Here is a 21,141-nt window from a genome sequence, read left to right as displayed (position 1 = left end):
ACCTCTATCCGAGGGCGGCCCAGCCAAGAATCTAGGCGTTTGGTTTGGAGCTGACCGTAGGTTTACGGAGCACATCAAGAGACTCACGGGCGTCTGCTTCGGGACTCTCAAGTCCTTAGGCAGATTCTTTCCCTTGCTCCCCCAGCCGGCCAAGGATATGGTCGCTCGGACTCTCATCCTATCCCGCCTCGACTATGCCAATGCGCTCTTTCTTGGCATCCCGGCATACCTGGTTAATAAGCTTCAACTTATCCAGAATGCTACGGCCAGACTCCTTCTTGGCATTTCTAAGAGAACCAGTATAAGATCACAAATGTGCACTCTCCACTGGCTGCCGGTGACCCAGAGGGTAAAGTTTAAGTCTCTTGTCCTAGCACACAGAGCCCTCCACGACTCTGGCCCCTCCTATATTAGGAAAAGAGTGGCCTTCTACATTCCTCGACCATCCCTAAGGTCGGCTGCCCATCGACTGATAGTAACCCCTCATTTCCGTCGAGCCAGGATGGTCGGCCAGTCCCTTTCGGTTAAAGTAGCCATCCTCTGGAATGCCCTCCCTATAGCACTGCGCCACATTCAGGACTTAAGATGCTTCAAGTAGCTCCTCAAAACTCACCTTTTTAAGCAGGCCTACTAATTCACTTTTCTTGCCATCTGTCTGATTCCGCATCGCGCCAGGATACTCAAGAGTAGTCGTGCGCATTATAAATTCCCATATATAACAGAACATAACATATCAGCTGCCAACAAGATATCATCGACATATTGTATGAGAGCCACCCCAGTTGGCACAGGGAAAGAATCAAGCTGTCTTTTCAATGCTTGGCTGTAAATACTAGGACTCTCTGTATACCCTTGAGGAATTCTACAGTATCTAAAGGATCGATTATTCAAAGTGAAACCAAACAAATATCGGCAGTCAGGATAATTAGGGATGGAGAAGAAAGCATTCTTTAAATCAATCACAGTAAAGTTAGTCGCAGTCGGAGGAACCATGGTAAGGAGTGTTGTGATGTCAGAGACTACCGGGTATTGGGGCACTACAATCTTGTTAACCCCTCGCAAATCAATGATAAACCTGTAGATTTTAGAATCCGTGTCTTTCTTCAGAATGGGAAGGATAGGGCTATTGCAAATATTGTACGGGACTTCTTCCACAATCAGATCATGAACATTACGTATTAGTGCCCCTTCACCATTGCGAGAAATTTTGTATTGAGCGAGATAATGAAGCACCCTCCTTCACCTGAATATGCACTGGTGGAATAACCATTTGCCCCACATCGGTATCTGATGTAGCCCACAGAGTACGAGGGCGTGAACCCAATGCAATGTCCTCTCTAAGAAGGTAGGTCTTCTTAACCAAGAAATAGTTATCATTGAATATAACACGCACACCTTCTGGGGGAACAACGTATCATAGCGCTAAAATACTTGAGCATATCAAGACCCACAATATTGTCCGGTGTGTTAGGGGACATGGAGCAGTACATTTAACAACATGAAATGCAAGTGGTTGTGACAGTGGGCTAAGGGAAGGTGGCCCATCAACACCTATTGATGTAATGGTTAAGCCAGACAGGGAAGCCCTAATTGTTTAGACAGTGCACTACGAGTAGCTCCTGTGCCGACCAGAAACTGATCAATAGAACCCAAAACATGTGCGGTAAGATAGGGACCCTTCTGATCTACTGGGACTTCAACTGGTTCCTTACCCCATCCTAGGCATTCCTATGTATAAGCAGAATCCTTCAAATCAGATAAAAAGACTACTAGATCTATCCCTATTGTCCAACATGTTTGAGATGAAGGCCTTAAGGCAATGAAGATTCCAGCGACAGTGGTCCCTGTACTACCGCGCCTCGACAAAAAATACAAAGCACCTGATGATGGTCCGGCGTCTTTGACGGGACACCCAAAACCGGACTCTGTAATTTCACAAGCGGCACAAAGGAAGTCACGCAACCCTTCAGCTCCTTTGACAACTCCTCCAGATAAGGAAGGCAGGAGGTTAGACAACGTCGGGAAGAGGTTCTCTTCAATGGCTAGAACGAATGTCCTAGATAAATAATCAGACATTTGATATTGGTTTCATCTATCAAAAGTATTAGAGGGATTCTGAGTATGCGCAACAGTTTCAAACCTGATGCGATCATCCATGCCTCCCCTATGTCCTGAATACCCCAAGCGGCCTCACATTTGCCCCTGTCAACACTGATATTGCTGAGCACGCAATTCTTGACAGTCAACAGCCCAATGTCCAATCTTCTTACAATAAGCGCACTGATCAGAAGACAGAGTAGGCCGAGCATAAGAGGGTACACTCGGGCAATACGACGCACGTCCGCCGCTGCCACCACCTCAATAGGATGGACCATAAGCCTGAGCTAACATAACCTTTGTTTTCAACTCCTTATATTTTTTTTTATCCTCATTGCCCTTAGCTTCTAATACCTGACGTTCATAATACTGATCCATATTCAAAAGAGAGACTGAGGAAGACGTGGTCCGTGAACTTTTGCTGGCCTTTAGGCGACTAGCTATTCCTGGCAACATGTTCGCAACAAATTTATCGACAAACCGATGCCTGCCCGTACCATCTGTCAATGACTGGCCCCTAAAGTCGTGGAATGCCTCCTCAAAACGTGTAAAGAAGTCATAGACCGATTCATCTGCCTTTTGCTTACAAGATGCTAACACAGTCCAATCTATCTTTTTAGGAGGCATGAGAGTTTTCAATTTAACTAGTATATCCTTTGAAGGTCTAAAAGTTCTTGTTGTGGTTTCTGTGCGGGTTCCCTTTCTGCATCTATCCTCTCTAGTACCTTCCAAACACCCCCAAAAGTTGGATGATCATCGATTTTACGAATAGACCTCCACATATCGGGGTAGAATAAGCCCAAAAGACATATCAATATCTGATAGTCATGGTACAAGAACTAATGGCTCCTTCAACTTCTTCATAGAAAGCAGACAGATTTTTCCGTGGGTCGGGCAAAGCAGCTTTAAGAGCTATGACATCTGCTCTACTCCAAGGAGTATAGACCCAATAATAAATAAAATAACCCTTCGCATCAGTGGAATCTTTATTATCATCTGTTCTCGTACCCCAGGAGGGACATACAAAGGTGCGGCTTCCCGCATGGGTTTCCCATGAACTACAATATTCTTATCTGTCCCTGGAGTGTCATCCTGTGGCACGGTGGTCTGAATTGTTTGTTCAGCTGCAGCAGCTGCCTTTTTCTCCTCTCTCAAACGGAATGCATCAGTTCGTAGTTTAACCACGTGTCTAATTAAGTCAGCCACCTGGGAAGGGAGAAAAAGAGCGTCACACAATTTTTTATAATCATCTGCGATATCAACAGGCTCTAATTCTGTGAAATGCTTTCTAAACCGTTCAATTACTTCTGTGGTAAACATCTCTACAAAATATAACTGCTCTCTCTCCAGCCATTGTTGTACATCTGCTATTAGATCTTAAGCAGGAGTGTTACCATGGGCTGCTTTGCGAGCAACAGATCTAAGAGTGGCTGCGCAATCAGCAGTCAGAAAAGAGCGAGTCTGACATTAAGCATTTGATCCTGACTGATCCTGATCTGAAGGAAAAATATCAGCATCAGAATCAACCTTAAGGGCAGAGGGAAAAGTATATGGAAGCGGGCAACGATCTAACAAAATGAAATCGTCCTGTGGTTTATTAAATAGAGGATAAAGGGGGAGCCGGACAGGGTATTGGCCATTTACCTGTAAACGATGCTCCCTATCCTCTCTCTTTTATCTCCTTCATTTCTCTATTTTTCAGCTCCAGCGCTTTCGCATGGATATTTTTGCGTTGTTCCTTTTCAACCAAAGCTTGGTCTTTTCTCAATCGTTCACACACTTCTTTCTCCCACATTCGTTCACAGTCAAACATATCTTGTCTACTTTTGTGCTTAAACATAGATTGTTACACATACTGAATTTTTCTAAGATATAATGACTTATTTTTTATAGGCCATCGCAACACAGTATCATTACTAGTATATTTATTCCATAGTATGCTGTAGGGTATAGCAGGAGTACCATTTTTAATATACATGTCCCTATTTGGTGTACCCTCGGGGAGAGGGGAGACGGCGGATTCCGTTCTAGTTCCATATTGGTACCTCCAAGGAAGCAACACATTCTACGAAGTGTGCTAGGAACAGGCATGCCAAGAATATTGCAGCATATACAATGTTATTTGCCAAGTGGCACTTACTCAATATGTGCCGTTCAAGTTTTAAAAAAGTTAGAGAAAAATCTCATTACCGGTCTATATAAATTGCAATTCATATATATCCAAGCAAGTTCCAAGATTTTGGCCAAAAAAACAAGCAGTGTTGCATCAAATGACCTTACCAAGCAAGAGTCTCCAGATTCCAAGTGCCAAGTTCTGAATCGACCAAATGGTCTCTGCACGGCGAACATCAGAAGGGATCTCAGTCGAGGACCGGCACCACCTGTAGGGTCAGATCAGGAAGAGGAGAAAAACTCTGTGACTGCCAAAACACGGGCCTCCTCAGGCAGTGATCATCCGCAGCGAGATTCCAGTCCTCCGTCAAGACCACTCCGTCGGGTATCCGAGTCGCCGATGAGCCACACGGGTGGGCGCCAATTTGTAGAAGTAGACCTCAGCAAGGCATACCAGTGCTAGGGGTTCATCCTTCTCTGCACACAAGTCCTCAGACCAGCAAATAGAAGTTGGCACGGAAACTGAAATGTCAAGTTAACAATTTATTTAAACCTCATGAGGTGGAACTACATTCACACAACACCTTTCAGCTGTGTATGAAGTAGCACAAGGAATAGAAGAACCATGGGTCTTTTATACCCACACAGGAGCTCAAAAGGAGGCGGTACAAGTTCACATAGGAAGAGTTACATACATAGATGGTCATACAGAAAATGCACAGTCAACAAAGAAGGAGGGGCGATAAGTTGCTGCTCTCAGTTAAAACAGCCTGACAGTAACAGACTAGAGCAGGTGCATGGGCAGCTACAGACTCTTCTGAGCATGTGCAGAGTAACAAGGGCTACATATAGCCAGTTCTTGAGCAAAGCAGAAGGGCAAGCAACAGCGAAAACAGAAAGAGCACATTGTGAGCACATAGTCAGACAAGATGGCTGCCGGAAACAAGATGGCTTCAGCTCAATGCTAACAGCGATCTCTGCCAAATTTCCACACGGTCTAAGCTCTTGTATTGCCCAGACTGGATTATGGTAGTGCCACTCTTAGTGGCTTACCTCAATACAAGTTGGCCTCTCAAAGAGCCTCCCTCAACACAGCAGCCAGACTTGTCTCCAGAACAACATGAAATACACACATCTCCCCAGCCCTAAAATCCCTGAATTGGCTACTGTACGAAGCAAGAATTCAACAAGTAATTGCATGCATGACTCATAAAGTGCTACACATCTATACCTCCAGATATCAGTCCCAAAAGCTAAACCATGAGGGGGCTGCAGACCCTTGCGTAGTGCGCACACCCTGCTTCTGAAACCCAAATGAACCCATAAAAAGAAAACGGGTGCCAGCACATTCTCCTTTGTCCCACCTAAGATATGGAATTCTCTACCACCGGACGTTTGTCTAATCTCTTCTACCACCTCCTTCAAAAAAGAAGCAAAATCTTTTCTATATTTATGCTTATTAAAATGTAACCATACTAACTACTCTTTATGATGCTTGACCATCTTATTGCTGACTATTATTGAGATCAAGCTTTTTACTCTATTTATTTTCATTGCTGTGTTTTTCATTCACTCATGTCTATTTTACCAGTCCAACTGATACCCTACCTCTTGTCATGTAAAGTGTTCTAATACCCACTAGGGTCATGTTCGCGCAATACAAAACTATAAATAAAAATAAATATACATTTTTATTTGAATTTCTCAGAGTTCTGAGTTTTTGTAGGTGTGTTGAGGGTGCTAGCCTCCTTCGTCTCTGCAAATCGGAGTCTGCTTCTTTCTTCATTTTGGTGACCATTATACCACGGTTGTGTTAATTTGTTTTTGGTGCTTTTTTGTTGTTGGGGGGGGGGGGGGTACCCTCTCCATTTTGTCATTCATAGTTCTGTTGTAGTGTTCCATGAGTTTGTGAACATCGGAAATGCTTTCCTGGGGTTGAAGTTTTCTTTGGCATAGATCATACAGGTCATCTCTATTCTTATTTCTAGTATCTCTGACCCACCATCTAGGTCTAACCTCTTATCTCGTGCCTTTGCTTCAGGAGCTGAGATGTGGAATGAGATGCTGTGATCTGACCAATCGCATGCCATTATGGACTCTATGCATAGTGCTTCTGCCATGGAGATATGGGTTAATGATGTTCCTTTGCCGTGTGTTCGACCTGTGCATGTTTTTTTTTTTACAGAGTTTTATATATCGCGACTTGAGCCGGATCGGGTATCGGAGCGCTTTACATAGCACCAGTTGCATTACATGAGAACACATTTTTTTATTTTTCCTTTTTATTAGGCACAGGTAGATTAAGTGATTTGCCCAGAATCACAGTATGTTCAGCGTCATTGCCGAGACTCGAACCCAGTTCCCCAGATTCAAGGCAGACCGCCCTAGCCATTAGGCCAACTCCTCTCCCCTGATTGCATGATTGCACCAGATTATGGTCTTTGAAAAAAGATTTAGTGCAGTCACATGTGGGTCCTCAATTTAATTGCAATTTAGGTTGAAGTCACCTAGAAAGATTGTATTCGGGTGTCGTAAGGTCTGTACTGTGATTGTTAATTGCTCATGAGGGTCTGGTTGTATCCAAGAGGGTGGTAGATAATATGTAATTTGGTCAGGGAATAAATCCCCCTAACCCATGAGGGCTTCAACTCCCATATATTCACAGGAGTATATCTTCTCCATTTGGAATCGTTTGATTTGTAAGGTTGATCTGTGAATGCACGCAACCCGCACGCTCCCAACTTGGTTGTAGTGTGTGGTTCAGTCTAATGATGTTGTAGTTAGGTGAAACTAAGATATCTAATAGTGGTGTGGAAGAGTTATTTAGTCAGGTCACTGGTAGGATTGTTGTGTCTAGCAGGGATGTGGAATACATATAGGCCGACGCCCAGGACATATTGTTTGAGGCCAAGTGCGACACGTTTTCATTTGTATTTTGTCGTTGGGACAAGTAGGCCCAACCCCCTGCAGCACAAACCCTTTGGTTGCCAGTTTACAGTACCACATTATGGATCAGGAAAGGGCACTGTCTGCAGTTAAGGTAATATTTGTGTCCATATATTAATGTTGTTCAAGCTTGTATTTATGGTTCATTAATTGAAAGCATTTATTATTAGGGTGAGAGTAAATGTTGTAAGCTCCGACTGCACTACTGACCGTGGTTCCACTATAGAAACGTGTACACACGTTTTCAAAGTTTAGCAATTTGAGGCTATGTATAATGCTCCCAGAATGCTCTCTTATTTGATGCAAATATTTGCAGAAAATGGAAAGCAAGATTGATGAGTCTTTGCTTTCAAAATAAAATGTTCATAAATAAATGAAAGCAAAAACAATTTGCTAAACTACTGTAACATTTCAGATACCATTTCTTCGCAGCTGCAGCATCATTTAGTAACGTGTTGATGCACGCTATTATTTCCCAATACTATTCACTATGGAAAATCAGTGTAACCAGTTTCAGTAAGATTATGGGAAACAAAAATAAACAAGCATCGGCAAAGCCAGTAGGTCTGAAATTGGTGGTCAGCTTTTTAGTTTTTATCAATGTGCGAATTGTTTTGGCATGGTTTTTGTAAAACCTTATTGGTGAGAACTGCCGGGCCCTCACCATTAAAACAAACCTTGGCAAAATCAACAATTTTGGTCTCAAATAGCATATTCTGCCACAGTAGTTACTGGCATTGAGCAAAACTACTGTGTGCCGATATGCTCCTTGTGAAAGAGCAGATTGCAGTCACTCACAGTGAAGCCAGCCGATACACAGAGAGAGAGATAACATTTTAATAAACGTCATGGTCAACGCCAGACAAAATTAGGGAAGCAATAATTAAAGAAAGTCTAAAAAGTGCACCCATTGTATATGTCCTTGCATTAATTGCAGCTATACCGCTTTCGTGAATTCCCAAGAATTTACAGGAGAAGGACACAAAATAGTACTCCTATATAATATTTGTGAACTGCATTTTGGCATGAGCAAATATGGATGTGTATCTTTGTTCATGCGAACATCTGAAGTTTTCCAAGTTAACTTTCCCTCCAACCACTCTTGTTCCCAACTCTGTAAGATTGTTTACGTCTGCCATTGTAAGGAGTACATTTCCAACATTTCTCAGTATTGGATAAGATCAGAGAAGAGTTGTTGAAAACCCTTAAAAACATGCAAGTTAGTAGGTTTGCACAAACTCAAACGAATATTCTAACCCTGGAACTATTGTGTACCACTACCTTCAGCCCCAGTATGTAGATATGCGGAAATGTGGCAACATAAGGGGATCACACATATTCAAACACTATCATGGTATGAGCCCTGGCATAATCCGAGAGGCTATATCAGAGCTGTTGTATAAAGATAGATTTCTGAAGCTACCTTCCGCATGGACAAGCAAATATTTTATTAAATTCCACACCCCTGGTCTAGATTATGTGACTGGATGGGGTCAGCTATATCTTTGGCATATTTAGCTGCTGATTGCAGTTGTGCAGTAAGCTTTTCAGTGTCTTTTTAGGCTCTCTTTTTTCTGTCTTGATTACCTGTGATGAAGGTGATCTGTCTTACTTTTGAGAGGTTTTTAGTACAAGCTATGACTCGTTGCGCCAGAGAAGTATTTATAGCTATAGTGTGTATTTTATAAGTTGTTTGTGTGGTGAGGGTATGTTATGTAAGATTGGCAAAGGTCATCAATGTCCACCTCTAACATCTGGTTTGTTGTCCTGTTGAGGTGAATAGTTGTGTTTGGCAAAGGCATAGAGATCCGTCTAGGTGTGCTTGAAACTGTGTGTTTGTGGTGGTTGGAGATCTATGCGGTCTCCTAATTTTCTGAGCCGTAGTTATTTCAACAGCCAGCTTAAGGTTGGCCATGATATTCTATAATTCTTGTCTAGTGTCGACTCTAAGTTGTTAACACATGCTTGCACGGGAGAAGTAGCATTGTTTGTGGTGCTGGGAAGGGGAGACTCTTATGAGGGTGGGAAAGCCAAAAACCGGGCATGGAGAGAGGTGGTTTGACAAAAGATGTTCAAACGCGCACGCTGCACTTCTTAAAGCACTTAAAGTTACCCCTAGGGACAAGGGACTAGTAACCAAGCATAGATTGGCATATAAGCTAGCGATAGCTGATAGGAAGCGGGAATTAAGGTATGAAGCCTGGCACAAACTACTGTCACCCGAAGTTTTGAGAGACAGCTGAAAAATTCTGGGCTACAGTAAGTCAACCCCTCCTTGCAAATACAGACCATGCGTCTCTGGATTGCAATATCACAGATGAGGTCTGGATTGCACACTTTGAAGGGATCTATAGGTTACCTTCCAATTGCCCAATCGCTGAGGCCCATTTACCCAAAAACACTTTGCCACCACTGAAATTTGAAGCCTCAGAGGTTGTAACAGCCATTGAGGAAATGTCCAAAAACAAGGCGCCAGGACCGGACGGGGTCCCCGCCGATCTGTTCAAGGCTGCCCCTGGTATGTGGTCAAAAATTTAAGCAAACCTTTTTAACTCCATTAATCAAGACAGTATCCCTTCATCATGGTTAACCTCAACTATCATCCCGGTCTGTAAAAAAAAAAGGTTCTAGGCAGGATCCCTCTTGCTATAGACCAATCTCTTTGATTGACTCGTCTGTAAAGGTCTTGGGGCGGGTGGTCCTGCATAGACTGAGCGAATGGTTGAGGGTAAAAGGGGTCCTGTCTAATGTACAATACGGTTTTAGGTCAAATAGAGGTACCATTGACCAATGTTTAAATCTGCATCTCTTAGCTAGCAAGTATACGGTGGCCAAGGAGGGTAACCTATACATGGGCTTCATGGACCTATCCTCGGCGTTTGACCTAGTTAATAGGTCAAAGCTTTGGATGGGTCTCCTTGAGGGGCGATGTACTAGGCCATTCAGATCTGAAAGAGGGGTAAGACAGGGGTGCATTTTGGCACCCCTGTTGTTTACCCTCTACATAAACGCCCTTGAGACTGAGCTGGGGGAGGTTTCCCCGGACATCCCGCATATGGGGGAACAGGTTATACCAGTTCTCCTATACGCGGATGACGCGGTACTCATGGCTCGTACCGGGGTGGGCCTCCAGAAATTGTTGAATGCCTTTGGTACCTTTTATGAGCACTCAAAAAACAAAGGTGTGGAGGGTCAGGGGGAATATTTACAGACCTGTCTACTCAATCCCCCTATTCTAAATATATAACACACAAAAGAGTAGAACAGGTCTAGGTGTGGTGTGCTTCTGTACAGGCGACTGTGAGACAATTGGATCTATGCAGGGGCGAACAAAGACTGTTCAGTCACTGAGGTTGGAAGAATCCCATCAGACCACCCATTTGGCGGAGTTTCATCACATGGGACTAGATAAATATCCAAACCCTCACCCGACCTTGTAGTGCCGGGAAAAAACAATACTTTATGTAAAACGTTCCTCAACATAATAGCGTTAATAAAGTGCAGTGCTCAAGTGATGGTGTAAAGTAAAATTGACTACTGAGACTCAGGATACTTTCAGATAAAAGTCTGAGTGTCAAAGGTTTAAAAATCCGCCGGGTAGAGGCTGAAACATGTCGACCATCTTGCTTAGCGCCATAGGGTAGTATCAACATTTTACTACCCGGCGGATTTTTAAACCTTTGACACTCAGACTTTTATCTGAAAGTATCTTGAGTCTCAGTAGTCAATTTTACTTTACACCATCACTTGAGCACTGCACTTTATTAACGCTATTATGTTGAGGAACGTTTTACATAAAGTATTGTTTTTTCCCGGCACTACAAGGTCGGGTGAGGTTTTGGATATTTATCTAGTCCCATGTGATGAAACTCCGCCAAATGGGTGGTCTGATGGGATTCTTCCAACCTCAGTGACTGAACAGTCTTTGTTCGCCCCTGCATAGATCCAATTGTCTCACAGTCGCCTGTACAGAAGCACACCACACCTAGACCTGTTCTACTCTTTTGTGTGTTATACCTTTATGAGCAACCTTGATCTCAAGGTAAATGCAAAATAATCTCAGGTGCTAATTGCAGGGAGGAGTAAAAATAAAGGGAAATCAAAAAGCTTTTATTGTAACAACGAAGTAGTATGTAGGGTCTCCTCGTTTCCCTATCTTGGTGTAGTATTCGACGAGAAGGGCACATGGCGTCCTCAAAACACAAGCCGTAGTGTGGCTTTTCGCAGGAGTGTTTCGGGCCTCATGGGGTTTGCCAAAAAATTGTGAGGTAGACCAGTTGAAGCCATTATTAAGGTTTACAAAGCAAAGTGTTTGGCAGTGGCCTCATATGGATGCCAAATATGGGGCTATACCCCGACTAACAAAATCCAGTTGGTGGAAAATAGATTTTTAAGAGGGCTCCTCTCAGTTCCCCAGTCAACCCCCACTTTTACTACACATACTGAAGTGGGGATCGAATACATCTCAGACCAAATTAAAATAGCACCCCTATTATATTGGTTAAAAATTTGGCTAAACGAGGAAATTACCTTAAACCATTCTATCATTAAAGACTGCTTACATCTGGAGATGGCTGCTAATATTGCTTGGCTGACTTATATCAAAAAGGGTTTTCAGAAGATAGGCCGCCCAGCCTTGTTTCACTACCCCGAAACAATAACCAAAAAAGACATCGCCCTAACAAAAAATGCTCTAATGGATCTCTTAACATTAGAACGGGAGGAGATTGAGATGAGAAAACCTCTTAAAGTGCTAATTATGGGCTGGTTAGCTGCTCAGGCCCTGAACCATATTTATCGGTGGTAAATAACCGGTACCACCGATACCTCCTTACAAGATTTCGTCTAAATTTGATTCATTACATCCTGGGTTCCTTCCGTACTTGGTGTATTCCTGATAAAGCAGACCCTTGTTCCTGTGATTGTTTTTCATCACAAGACACCCTACATTTTGTAATGTTCTGTACATTTTATGAACAGTGCAGAAGGAAATATTTGTTACCAGTCCTGAAGAAGGCGGGCTTTGTTCAGGTTAGACCAGCTTTAATATATTTAATGCAATTGGGTAGCCCTTATATTATGTTTTCTGTAGCCAGTTTTTTAACGGCAGCCATTCGTGTAAGGAAAAACAATACCAGCTTACCACAGATTCGAAGTTGCTTTGAGTAAAATATATTCTGTAAAATTATGTAACATACTTGTGCACTGAGTTTTAAAGGATTTTAAAGGTACCAATTTTATGGTGATATAAAACTTTTTTTAAATGTACAGTATTTTTTAATAATGACAATGAACTGTTTTAATTTTATTGGTGATTACTGTAAGTGTTTTTTATTGCTACTTAAAATGATTGTACCATGTCTTTTATGATATTAATTTTATCGAATAAAGAATTTTTGACTGACTGACTGGGTGGGCATGCTTGTTCTTTGAGATATTGCTTGCCTGGTTTGGGGACTTGTGCGAAGAGGTATACCGCACAGTGAGGGGGAGGAATTTTGATCAGACACTTGAATAGCTTACTGATGATTACTGATGTGCACAAAACTGTACATCAGAATTTCCATCTTTAGACCTCTTCAACCTAGTGTTCCATTGTTCTCAAGCTTTCTATCTCGAAAATGCCTAGTGCCCTCTCATTCCTCTCTCAAAATGATCTCAGAATCTGGATGTCTGTATTAGCTAATAAATGTTATTCCTTTGTTCCAGTTTGTATTCTTTAACAATCTCTATTTTTAAATCCACAGGTGATTGAAGAGTGGGCACGGAAGACAAAATGGTGGTCAGTAATAAGCAAATAATTGAAAACTATTAAAGGACTGATGCTAAAGAAGTAAAGTTGCTTCAGAGCTCCAACAAGAGGAAAGTATCCAGGAAAAAGATGTGGTGAGGAACTTGGATTGGAGTAAAATAAAGAATGTGAAAGCAGTTTCTATAAATAGACTTCCTGCTGCTCTAATGGTATGTGAAGAATGCCCTGGAGATACTAACCCAGGGCAGGAAGACCATCTGTCTGAACCAGTGAGGACAAGCATCAGTCTAAAGTTCTATCCAGTCCAAGAGAAGAGAATACACACAGAACAAGTGGGACTTGAAGAGTTTTTAACAGACCTCAGCCAATGGAACACTTGAGCACCATATCCAGTGAATGGTCTTTAAATCAAAAACAAATATCTGTTCATCACTTATACAGTGTAAACGAAGCTGCTTAAAAGACCAGGTGGTCAGGTTAGGACTAAGATACCTGTTAGTTACGAACTAGCGATGTGGGTATATCTGGGACCAAGGGAAGGAGAATGAGGGGAAAAAAAGCACCTCTGTGACCAAGGACCACCTTTTGATTGTAGTCCGGGTCCACATGTCCACAACCATTCTTGCCCATTAGATGTGACCTCGGGTACTTGTTACCGGGCAAGACCTGCAAAATCCTTAACGTCCTCATTGTAGTCTTATATACAGACATTGAAGGCATCCGTAAGAAGGGTGACCAGAAACAATGTGCTGCTACTGATACACAATAGTATTCTGAATGTTCATGCCAATACATTATGTGAATATGTACCTAGCTTTGAAATACTGAACACCAACCAGAGACTTGATCAGTGCTTCATTAACTCATAAATAAATATGAGAAAATGGTGAGATAATCCACATGGATGTAATGAAGAGGCAATAATCCCATGAGAGGCTTCCCCATAAGCAGCAGGGACTGCTGATATTAAGGTTGTAGGGTGAATTAGGTTGCCTACGGAGGTTATAAACTGTAAACTCCACAGAGAAGTGATCTTTGGCTAAATAAATGTCCAAGTGTTAAGTTGAACAAGTGCAGCACATTTGAGTGGGTGATGCTAAACACATGCTGTATAAGATTTAGTATTGTCTTATGGTGTGTCTGCTAGAAAAATCCCAACTTGGAGATATTAACTTCAGAAAGAAATCTTTTCTGATCTCATAATGGAATGTATACAAGACAAAACCGATCTTGGAGATATTAGCACCGAAAAGAAGTCTCATACCTGCTCTGAATGTGAGAAGAGCTTTAGTTGTCAATCCAGACTCAGTCAGCATGAGAAAATTCACACTGGGGTAAAACTTCATCAGTGCTCTGAATGCCTGAAACGCTTCACTCGCAAATACCATCTGACTCTACATGTGAGAACTCACACTGGGGAAAAGCCTCATAAGTGCTCTGAATGCCACAAAGGTTTCCGTTGTAAATTCAGCCTTACTCGACATGAGAGAATACATACTGGAGAAAAACCTTTTCATTGCTCTGAATGTCTGAGCAGCTTCAATTGTAAAACCCTTCTCAGTCAACATGAGAGAACTCACACTGGAGAGAAACCTTATCAGTGTCCTGAATGTCACAAAAGGTTCACTCAAAAAGCCTATCTCCGTAAACATGAGAGCACTCACACTGGACAGAAACCGTATCAGTGCTCTGAATGCCTAAATAGTTACCAATGTAAAGCAGATCTCACTCTACATGAGAGAACGCATACTGGGCAACAACCTCATAAGTGCTCTGAATGCCAGAAAACCTTCAGTCGGAAAACCATTCTCACCCGGCATGAGTTAACCCATACTGGGCAGAAATCCCATCAGTGCTCTGAGTGCCCGAAAAACTTTAGTCGTAAATACCTTCTCACTCAACATGAGAGAACCCACACCGGGGAAAAACCATATCACTGCTCTGAATGCCAGAAAAGATATTGGACGAAAAGTGGTCTTAAATTCCATGAGAGAACTCACACTGGGGAGAAACCATATACGTGCTCTGAATGTCACAAAAACTTTATTGACAGAGCTGGTCTCACTCACCATGAACAAGCCCACACTGGGCAAAAACCTTATCAGTGCTCTGAATGCCTAAAACAGTTCAGTTATAAAACCAGTCTTATTGTACATCAGAGAACTCACACTGGGGAAAAACCTTATCAGTGCCTTGAATGCCAGAAAAGCTTCAGTTATAAACTCAGACTAACTTTACATGAGAGAACTCACTCTGGGGAAAAACCTCATCAGTGCTCTGAATGCCAGAAAACCTTTTGTCTGAAAAGTCACCTTACTGTTCATGAGAGAACACACAATGGGGGAAGAACCTTTTCGGTGCTCTGAATTCCAGAGAAGCTTTAGTTATCAAATAATTCTCACTCCACATATAAAAGCCCATCCTAGCTAAAATAATGTATGAGTGTTATGAAGGCATGTAAAAATTCAGTTGGAAGGTCAAAGTTATAAAGGAAAAGTGTTTATTAGTGTTTTGAATGCCAGAAAAGCTTTAGCCTACAGCTAACCTATATATGGACACACAGTAACCTATAAGTCACTCCTATGGCAGGCCTTAACAATCCAGGAGGCAGAGTGCTTGGTTATGTGTGAGATGGTGCTCTAGCATGAGCTGAGCCTGTCTGCAGCTTTCGGAACCATGTCCTTTAGCTGTTTCATGATAGCGTCATACCATATACTTTTAAGTGCATTATGAACCTCGCGGTTAAATGCTAACTCTGGTTTGACATTATCCAAACATGTCGAGTAAGGTGTCGTACGATTTGGAATACTACCCCCTCGCCAATTCTGGCGACGGGGGTAGCATTCCACCCTTCTGGAGGGGCACGACATGTACAGAACCTGAACCCCGGTTAAAGTTAAACGGAGCCTCAGCATCACAAAATGGATGCTGCCACCACAGACACAAGTCTGACCTCCAGCTGCTGGGAGTCCTTCCAGCGAGGTAGGCTTCGACAAAGGGTTTCCTGCCTTGGGAGGTGCTAGCACCACCCCAGACAGGATTTTGTGTATCTGGTTTGGTAGGGCTGAATAGAATCAGACATGCCCGGGGCACACAAGGTGTCCCCGTGCATAGGCCAGTTCAAACCGTTGCTGGGGCACTCCAGCCCCAGCTCTGGCGCAAAACTGGACAAAGGAAAGGGGGTGTAACCACCCCCCTTCCTGGTCCCACCCATAGGAGGGACCTAGTAGGTAGTCCCGCCCCTAGAATTGGTTTAAAAGTAGGAGCTGAGTCGCAAGACTGCAGATTACCCTGAAATTCGACTGAAGAAGAAGAAACTCTGGACCTTCGATGTTCTGCTGCTCAGAAGACTGAAGAATCTCCCTTGTGGCCAAGGAGTGACCACCCTGTGAACACAGGCACCATCCAGCGATCAACGACTGCTTTGCCGCCGCCTCCTGCCCGAGCCCAGAGCCTGACAAGAACCAGACTCCCAGACATCTAACAGCCCGATCCACAGTCCCTGCAAAGCTGAGACGAGTGGAGGCGACCTGAGACGTGGGACCGGACCTCTTGAAACGTCCACGAGAAGCTGACTGCGCAGCACCCGAGGCCCCCTCAATGCCGTTCTTGGGGTCTTGAAAAGCCCCACCACCGAGCTACGTTTGCACCAAGGACCAGCCCCCCAACTCTCATGAGATCTGCGTGGGGCCCTTCTGCTTTGTTCCACTCGACGCGCTATCCGGTTACTAGTCCGTTGGCTTGTGGCCATCTTGGTGACCAAACGACAACTTTCCACCACTGGTCTGGTTGCTCCAGACTGGCCCTTGCTGCTCCCAAAAGCAGCAACCCCTCTGAGCTTGCTGGTTAGAGTCAGAAGCCTTCTTTGTTTCCTGCGTGGCTTGCATTAGCCAAGGCCTGTTTGCTCCGATCAAGAAGCCGACACCGCCATCAACTAGAACCTACGTGGGACAGCTCATGAGTGAATCCAGGTCATCGTCGCCTGGTCCACGTGGCTGAAGAGACAAGCTTCACGACATCACCTGTTGGCATCCGACAATGCCTTGTTCCTTCCTGGTTCCACGCCGGTCACTGGCTAGTGACTGTAAACATTGTCCCTTCTGCTTTCAGGTCTTCATCACTTCATATCCACCCTTGGATCCACCGGAACTCTACACATCAGGTCGCCTGCAGCATCAACACTCCAAGGCTCCATCTGAACTCCTGCAGAATCCCGACACACTTTGGCAACAATGCACCCGCTTCCTGTGGGCGAGGTAACGCTGGCACTCCGGTGCCCCCGAGTAGTTTAACACTCCTAGTGTCCAGATTCCAAAGGGTTAAGTTCTAGACTGACCAGAAGACTTCCTACCTTCACCTTTTTAACTTTTACGCATCCACTGACTTCAATGTAAATTGCTCCTAACTTTGCGCACTGCAAACCAGATCCCGTGGGCCTCCTAGTTTCTAACTTGCGTTAGTACAGCATCGCCCCAGCGATTCCCAAGGCCCTAGGCCTTACTTCCTTTCGACTCGTGGTACTTATACCACTTCTTTAGTATATGGTTTTAGGGGCCACCCGGGCCTATCCATAATTGTGCCACTTTTGTATACTTATCAATTGAATTGTTATAACGTGTTTGCTCTTGTGCTCATAAAGTGTTCAGGGGACTATTTGTAGTAATAAATACATATATATGTTGAATATATATCCTGTGTGGCGTCCTTTCACTTGGTGTTCAAGGGGTTACACATGGTAATACAGCCGGCTTCACATGCCAAAAGAGTTTAGCCTAAGACTGCTTTGTCCACGCTACCATTAGGATAGCTGGTCTATAAGGTTGACTTACAACCAATCATCATACGGGTTGCTTGGATTGATACAAGGTGGTCACTAGAACTAGTGAACATCATATATCAGGCCAACTTCTCACACCCCTGTGTGGGTTACACACCTTTTATCTGACCTAGAAGCCCATATTGAACAGATTACCAGTTCTCATCTTAAACCCTTGATGTCTAAGCTTGACAGATTGACCTCTGCAATTAATAGTCTAGGTCAAGGGAGACCTCAGTTGGCTGGTCCATCGGGGAACGCAATTAATGGTACACCCCCTACCCCTAGTGATCCCAAACCTTCATCACTAGGAGAAAACAAAACAGTTGAATTGGCTAAGGTAATAGTAAATCCTTCACCGGTCCCTGTTGTGCCGCCGCTAGGGGTTGGAAAAGCGGTTGCTGGAAAACCCCAAGCGACAAAAGGTCCCACTGGAAACAGGCTAGGGTCCTTGAATCTCCACCCCTGCTCTATTAGCAAAAGTCTGGAAGAGGGGACCCTACCAGCCCTGCCCACTCTTTACCTACCGGTTGAGTCCTTGCCCTACGTGGTGGTTCTTGTGGGGGTCCCCCCTTTAAGCCATGGTAAAAGTGAGGATCATTCCGAACTAAAAAACAAATGCATACAATGGCTTAATGTAAACAGGCCCCTTCCTTCCGATGTCTCGGGTGAAATACTCTGTGTAAGAAGGGTTGGGTGGATTGGGTCTGGGGCTAAAAACATCGTGGGGAACTGTGTAGTGTTCAATTTTAATTTTAGGAGCATAAGTGCGGCAGATTATATCTGCAGTAGGTCACCATCTTGGGCAAACACCCAAATCTTTCCCCTGCATCTTTCATATTTTTATCCTATAACCCATCCCAGACAGTATAGAGGTATTCGACAGGAGGAAGGACAGAACATCCCGCCACTAAACGTTCATCAGGGATTAACCCCGTGGGAGGTTAGCCATCTGCCCCCCCCCCCCTACTCTCACATTTCCCACAAAGGAATAGGTTCAGCGTACTGGAGCAGGTTGAATGACGCCAAGTGGGACAGGGCCTTTTTATCAACTCAGGTAGCGGCTGGATTAAGCCAATAAAGCCCTTGGGGTGCAACGGCGACAGTAGTTCACCCCCCGAAGCCAATAAATCTTTTAGTAGATACCACGTAGCCAAACCCTTGTGGGCAGGGCGGGAATAAGGGAGTTGCATCAGCCTTGTCCTCTACGGTTCATAGGGTGTTACACTTGCTATCTTGGAATGTGGCTGGGTTACAAAAAAAGACGATCTTACCAGAGAGGAACGCGTTTATCGAGAAGTTTGATATCTGCATGTTCCAAGAGACTTGGAGTTTGCTCCCAGTGTACAAATCAGGTTATGCAACTTTCTTTTTGCCCGCAATAAGCTCTGGGAAGGGTAGACCCGCAGGGGGCCTTCATGTTTGGATAAAGATAGCATTGAATTGGGATATTATTGTCCATAAACCAGTGAGCGAGGACATTTTACACCTTTGATTCCCAGGGCACAACAAGGGGAGTAGGATAGACCTATTTAATGTTTATTCAAGAGGGTCCCCAGGGGACCAAATGTCAAGCACAATAGCGACCCTTAAGCAGGTATTAGCTAAATGCCCCCCGCTCTCTAAAACCATAGTGGGTGGGGATTTTAACTGTACATTTGAACCCCTAAGCAGGGATGATCCCCTGGGTATAGAGGATGAGGACTCTAGATGGTCTATACCGGCCCTGTCACTAGCACCAATCAGAAAATGGTCCCCAAGGGCAATACAGATTAATGCCCTGACCATGGAACACAATCTAAGAGCGCTAAACGGCAGAACAAGCTCAGACCGTGGCAGGGCAAACATATTTAATAGGCTTATTGGCCCGTCGAGAATAGATTACATCCTACTTGACGTCACCTTGTGGCGAGATCTAACCGACATGGAGGTAGTACCTTCCCAGGACAGCGACCATAACCCTTTATGTTTGAAGTTAAGATAGGGCACATTAAATGGAAATAGGAATAAAGCCCCCCTGAGGACAACCAAGGAGGTTGTCCCCTACAATTCCATTCGTAGGCTGAAATGGGACAAGGTCCAATCCCAGGAAGGGAATCTCGGTAGGATTAAGGTGCATTTAGCAGAGTTGTTTGCAGACCTAGAGGAATTCGAATTGGCTAATGGTATTGTTCAGGACCCGTCCTTCTCTCTAGTTTATAAAAATGCAATAGAGAAAGTGGGCCAATATTTTTCCATGTAATAACAAAAGGAAGAGTAAGGGATTAATTCACAAAGTGTGAACGGAGTGTACTCCTATTCCCCTAGGTAAGGTATTAAAGTAACAAAAGGAGGAGTATACTCCTCCTTTTGTTACTTTAATACCAATATTTTTCCACCCAGGGCAATGAGGGTAGACTGAACTACAAACAGGCAAAATCTAGTAACCCTTGGTACACGGACCAGTTCAGGGAAAAAAGGAAGGAGCTATCAGCCGCCCTGCTTAAAAAGCATCCTTCACTAGTTAGAGTGGCTAGGAAGGATTATGCCAGGTTATTAGTGCTAGCCAAACGCGAGTGGGAAGAACAACATTGGCAGGACCTTAAATCTGCAGCCCACATGAAGAATTCTTCTCTGTTCTGGGATTTGATCAACAAGGCCAGACGGCGGAGTATGGTTCCCATTAGTAATCATATAACAGAACAACAATGGTATTCCCACTTCTTTGCTTTGTATGGCGGAGCAGAGGTGATACCCCCCTTTCCCCCAGCATGTGACATCGAGGGCCATGTGCCATCGGTGCTCTTAGATCCATTTTTGACCAGCGAGGTAACATTGGCCATTAAACATCTGACCCCGGGGAAGGCGGCGGTCCCTGACGGGCTACCTGGGGACCTCCTTCTGGACGAACCTGCAGTCTGGGCCAGACTCATCGCCCTAATGAATTCGATCTCTAAGGGCTACCCAGTGCCGGATTCGTGGAAGGGAACAGAGGTTGTAACTGTGTACAAGAAGGGGGCGAGAGATGACCCTACCAACTACAGACCGATCAGTCTAATAGACGTGATCCAGAAGGTGGTTGGCAGGGTCATCGTCTCCAGGGTGGGTGTCTGGATGGAAGAGGAGAACGTCCTTTCCCATTTCCAAGCGGGATTCAGCCTTCTTTGTTTCCTGCGTGGCTTGCATTAGCCAAGGCCTGTTTGCTCCGATCAAGCCGACACCGCCATCAACTAGAACCTACGTGGGACAGCTCATGAGTGAATCCAGGTCATCGTCGCCTGGTCCACGTGGCTGAAGAGACAAGCTTCACGACATCACCTGTTGGCATCCGACAATGCCTTGTTCCTTCCTGGTTTCACGCCGGTCACTGGCTAGTGACTGTGAACATTGTCCCTTCTGCTTTCAGGTCTTCATCACTTCATATCCACCCTTGGATCCA

The 21,141-nt window shown here is 44.2% G+C and overlaps 1 protein-coding gene across 2 annotated transcripts in view; it reads left to right on the top strand.

Moving 5' to 3' along the window:
* LOC144806730 (uncharacterized) overlaps nt 1-17,597 on the top strand; it is a 66,082-nt gene extending 48,485 nt beyond the window's left edge. For both annotated transcript variants that reach the window (XM_078672998.1, XM_078672997.1), the window contains exon 2: nt 12,903-17,597. In XM_078672998.1, coding sequence (XP_078529124.1) covers nt 14,110-15,273 — 1,164 coding nt within the window. In that variant the 5' untranslated portion in view covers nt 12,903-14,109 and the 3' untranslated portion in view covers nt 15,274-17,597. The remainder of the gene's footprint in view (nt 1-12,902) is intronic.
* Nucleotides 17,598-21,141: the final 3,544 nt, after the last annotated feature.

The sequence above is a fragment of the Lissotriton helveticus genome, chromosome 1_2, assembly GCF_964261635.1.
Source record: "Lissotriton helveticus chromosome 1_2, aLisHel1.1, whole genome shotgun sequence".
Lineage (NCBI taxonomy): Eukaryota > Metazoa > Chordata > Amphibia > Caudata > Salamandridae > Lissotriton > Lissotriton helveticus.
This window is presented reverse-complemented; position numbering and strand designations above follow the sequence as displayed.